Source organism: Suncus etruscus, chromosome 9, assembly GCF_024139225.1.
Source record: "Suncus etruscus isolate mSunEtr1 chromosome 9, mSunEtr1.pri.cur, whole genome shotgun sequence".
NCBI classification, from domain to species: Eukaryota; Metazoa; Chordata; class Mammalia; order Eulipotyphla; family Soricidae; genus Suncus; species Suncus etruscus.
The window spans coordinates 18,971,244-18,975,878 of record NC_064856.1 but is presented as its reverse complement, the minus strand read 5'-3'; the positions used below and the strand labels follow the sequence as shown (position 1 = coordinate 18,975,878).

The 4,635-nt window shown below is 61.4% G+C and overlaps 1 protein-coding gene across 1 annotated transcript; it reads right to left on the bottom strand.

Annotated features, from left to right (window-relative positions):
* Window positions 1–214: 214 nt before the first annotated feature.
* SLC32A1 (solute carrier family 32 member 1) lies at window positions 215–4,026 on the bottom strand. Its single transcript, XM_049779239.1, has 2 exons — window positions 3,587–4,026; window positions 215–1,447 (listed from the first exon to the last, which is right to left on the bottom strand). Exons 1-2 carry the CDS (start codon window positions 3,983–3,985, stop codon window positions 260–262), a joined length of 1,587 nt encoding a protein of 528 aa, XP_049635196.1. The 5' UTR covers window positions 3,986–4,026; the 3' UTR covers window positions 215–259.
* Window positions 4,027–4,635: the final 609 nt, after the last annotated feature.

The following is a 4,635-nucleotide window of genomic DNA, read 5'->3' as shown; positions in this document are numbered from 1 at the left end:
AACAACACGCCCCCACCTCCCCGGGAAACCTGGTTGTTTTGGAAAAGAAAGGACAACAGAAACGCAGACGCGAGGAATTGGAGATCCCGACGCCCTCCCACCCACCCATCCCCAATAACCAGGAGTGAGGAACCAGAGATGTTGAAAGCTTGGCTTCCCAAGCGCTGCGGCTGAGCAGGGGGAGCTGGGGTTAGGGGCGAGGGGAGGTGGTGAAGTCGGGGTAAGAGGGTGATGCGCGGGAGCGCGGCCATCGTGCGCTCTAGTCCTCCGAGTTGGTTCGGTAGGCTTCGATGAGCCCCTCCAGCGAGTGGATGAAGCCGGACACGCTGCAGATGCCGCCGATGACGAAGATGGCCACGTCGAAGAAGACCTGGTGCCACAGCAGCTTGCGCCACAGCAGGCGCAGGTGGAAGAGGCTGGGCAGCAAGAAGCAGAGGCCGGCGCCCGTGAGGCTGCCGGTGAGGCCCATGAGAAGCGCAAAGTGCGGCACGTAGATGGCCATGAGCAGCGTGAAGACCACGAGCGCGCAGCGCAGTGTCAACCCCCACGATTTGAGGCGCCCGTCACCCCCGTAGCAGGCGGGGAAGAAGGCCCGGGTGCCTTCCTGGAAGAGCGACTTCTCCAGCACCTCCACGGCCGCGAAGAAGGGCAGAGGGTAGGACAGCAACGCCTTGGCCACCAGGAAGAGGTTGACCACCGCACGGATGGAGCCGGGCAGGTTATCCGTGATGACCTCCTTGGTTTCATCGGCCCAGGTGAGATAGGCGACCAGGGCGAAGAGGCCTTTGAGCACGCAGGCGGCGATGTGCGTCCAGTTCATCATGCAGTGGAACTCGCTGGGCTGCTGCATGTTCCCCTCCAGCGAAGGCAGGAAAATCTGCGACGTGTAGCTGAACACGATGATGCCGATGGAGATGGGGAACTTCTTGACGTCGATGTAGAATTTGACCTTCTCCCAGGCCCAGTCACGGGCCCGCGAGAGGCAGTAGGCGATGACCAGAATGTTGATGACGAAGTGAGCCAAAGTACACAGAAGGCTGAACTTGGACACGGCCTTGAGGTTTTTCAAGAAGGCGCAGGGCAGCAGAACCGCGGTGGCGATGATGGACCAGGACTTCTGCGACACCGGCAGGCCTGGGAAGCTGTTGTACATGAGGTTACCGCTCACCACCACATACAGGATGCATGTCATCACCAGCTCGATGATCTGCGCCACGTTCACCACGCGGCCACCCAAGGTGGGGAAGCGCGGGGCGCAGCACGCGTTGGCGATGGCCACGTAGGAGTCCCTCACGCGCACCACCTCGCCGTCCTCGTTCTCCTCGTACAGGCACGCGATGAGGATCTTGCCAGTGTAGCAGCACACCACCGCGGCAAAGATGATGAGGAACAGCCCCAGGTAACCGCCGTGCAGAATGGCGTAGGGCAGGCCCAGCACGAACATACCCTGCGGAGCAGGAGAGGCAACTAGACCTGGGTGCTCAGCCACACATGGAGACCTCGCGCCCCCTCCGCCCCCCCCCCCCGTGCAGGGGTTTTACCTAGAACCTTAAGGGGACACTAAGGAGAGCGAGAACTCGACCTAGGTCGCGGGTGTGCAGGTGGGAGAGCAGCTGGGATTTGAGTCAGGGATAGAAAGAGGGGTGTCAAAGAAGGGGGATGAAATGGTTGTGATTCCTATGGGCCTGCTACGGGGTTAGGGCTGGAAAGAGAGGGGCCACAAGCCCAGAAGGGTACAGAGCAGGGCTTTTGCCAGTAAGAAGAGAGGGATTTAAGGTGGGGTCTGGAATGGGGTGCAGTGAAGCTAATGAAGAAAACTCTGGGGACTAAGGGCTATATGAGAGCTGGAAATGATAGGGGGGCAGGTAATGGGGTAGAGAGGAAAAGGGGCTGGAGGAGTCAAATTGTATACAGAGGCAAGAACAGATCGAATGTGTGGGGCACTTTTGGGGTCAGAGGTGCAGGAGGGTGGCAATAGCTTCGGAGGTAGGGTGAAGTTAGGTCGGAGAGCCCTCCCCCATCCAGTACGCCAGCCCCCAGTAAGGAGGGGACAGAGTAGGAGAGGGAGAGGCAAACAAGAGAAAGGCTAAATCTCAATTACAAAATAAACTGAACCAGAAAGCATCATCCTGAAGCTGCAGGATCATACAACCAGCTGCCCAGGGAGCATTTAGCATCTACTTGGGAAAGGAAAAATAACGAAATCTATGGATCCTGGGACCTGCAGATCTCCTGCTTACCCATTGGGCCTCCCTCTAGGCCTTTGGAACGGGCCCTCAAAGGTATCTTTGGAGAAGGCAACACTGTGTCAGTGTGGGCTGGCTTGGTCCCCTGGTTTCCAATTCTTCGGGAGAATCAAGCCCAGAGAACTGAGATGCTAGGGATGCTCCAATTAGGCTGCTTCTTGCTTGTCCCCACTGTACTGCAGGGCCAGGGCTTTCCCAGGAGGCAACCCGTCACCTCTGCTCCCTGGAGACCCGCATTTCTCAGCCATAACGACCATAGCACTACGGACACGAGGCAGGGCTAACTGGAAAGACCTTGGGGGAAGATGGGGTGACTGGAATCGAGACCATATCTGATTAGGGAGCCAAAGCTGTGGGCCTCAATCTATTCCTGGGATCCTTGTGCAAATTCCAAACCTGCTCCCAATGGAGCCAGCGCCGCCTGGCGGGGGGAAGGGGTTTGAGAGTAAGGATTCCGAGATGGCAGGGCTTGGAGACCAGAGGCTGATCCATGCATCATCCTTCAGGGACATACTCCAAGGACCCAGCTGCCTCTTTACGGTGTAGCCGGGATGGGGAGGTTGAGAGGAATGAGTTCGTGCTCAGGTAGCCCTGAGGGACTACAGGCCCTATATGCTAGTGTGGGCACAGGTGAGCTCTTGTGGTGTCCCCAACACAACAAGGGAGAGGGCTGCGGGCTCCCGTCTGCACAGTGGTGATGAATTATGTTTAACGGGGGTGCCTTCGTGCTTGTGTGTACAGGTATGTGATGTCGTGTGGGAGATGTGAGGGGTGTAGGGAGGTGCCAAGGATGATCACCGGGTCTATATATAGTTGCATGTTGCCTGCACCTGGTCCTCCTGTGTTTGTTGGGGAGGGGGACTGCAGGTCTGTGGTGTCCGTGTTTGGTCTCCAGGAGGCTCCTCGAATCTCAGGGTTTTCCCCTTCTCATTCCCTTCAGAAAACACACTTGGTGAAATCTCCCTGAGTTCTAGCGACCCGGTTCCTTCTGAGGCTGCTTTCCTTTCTTCTTCGCCCCTCCCTGTGTTTCCTCTCTTCCGAAGGATCTTGGACCCAATCTTACCCTCACAAAAGCTGGGGCGGCGGGGGCTGAAGAAGGGTGGGGATACTGCGGACCCAGGCGGGGTGGGGGGGGGCGGGAGCGGGAACGACTCCACACTGCCGCCCAGGGGCCTTGGGTACTAGGATAGAATAGGGTATGGGCCGGAAGGAATGGGGGGAAAGCGGAGACCTCGGAGGGGAGGTGGACTTCTGGGTGGGGGGAATCCTTGGCTGCTAGAGCGGTGGTGGGGGGGGTGCGTGTGGGATGGAAGAGACCCAGCAGAGAATCTCGCGCTCACCTGGATGGCGTTGGTCACGTTCCAGCCAGCCTCCCACGCGGTGATCTTGGGCTTGTCCTGACCCCCGAATTCGCCTCCGGCCTCTAACGCCTGGTCCTTTGAGCGCGAGGGTGGCAGGGGCGCGCCGCCACCACCACGCTGGTAATGGATGTCTCCTTCGACGGGCGCTTCGCCGCCCTCGTCGGCATCCCCGAGCTCGCCCTCGGCTTTGAGGATATCCATCTGCAGGCCCTGCCGGTGCTCGAAGTCCAGATCGTCGCAGTGCGCGAAGCCCACGGCCTCCTCGTCGGTGGCCGCCTGGAATCCCATCCTGGCGAACATGCCGCTCACCTTGGCCTGGGACTTGTGGGACACCGACGTGGCCACATTGGACAGCTTGCTGCGGAGCAGCGTGGCCATGGCGGCGGCGGTGGAGGCGGCGGGGTCCGAGGGAAGGACAGACGGGGTTTGGGGATGCTCGGGACGCGCGGCTCTGGCCCGGGGGAGGGGGTCGTGAGGCCGCTACCTCTGCTCGCTCTGCCCGCGGCTCCCCAGGACGCTCAGTCTCATGACCCTCTGGGCGGCGATGCGGGGCTCGCTCGGGGCCGGAGGAGCGCGCGGTGGCAGCGGCGAGTCCACTGCGGAGCTGCCGCGGGGTGTGGGCTGCGGAGGGCGGCGGCGGCGGCGGCGGCGTCAGAGCCGCTACGCGAGGCTGGCGCGGCACCCCCACCCGTGCGCAGCCCAATGCGCGTCAGGCCCCCCGCAATCAGACGGGCGCGGGGGAGGTGGTCGGGGGTGGCGGGTGCCGGGGAAGGGGAGACCCCGGGGATCGGGGAGGGGGCGAGGAGGGGAGAGGGGTGCCCAGGGACCAGGACGTGCCTAGAGGGAGGCTGCGGAGGATAGCCCCCGGGAAAGCGAAGGGCGTGCGAGCGGAGAAGGGGGTCGGAGGGCGGGGTGGCAGCTGGAGTGCTGCATTTCTTGGGGAGGTGCTAAACTCCGATCGGGGCCCTTCCCACCTCCCCGCAGCAGGAAAGGAGGGGCCCGAAGCCGGTCGATTCACGCCGTCCCGG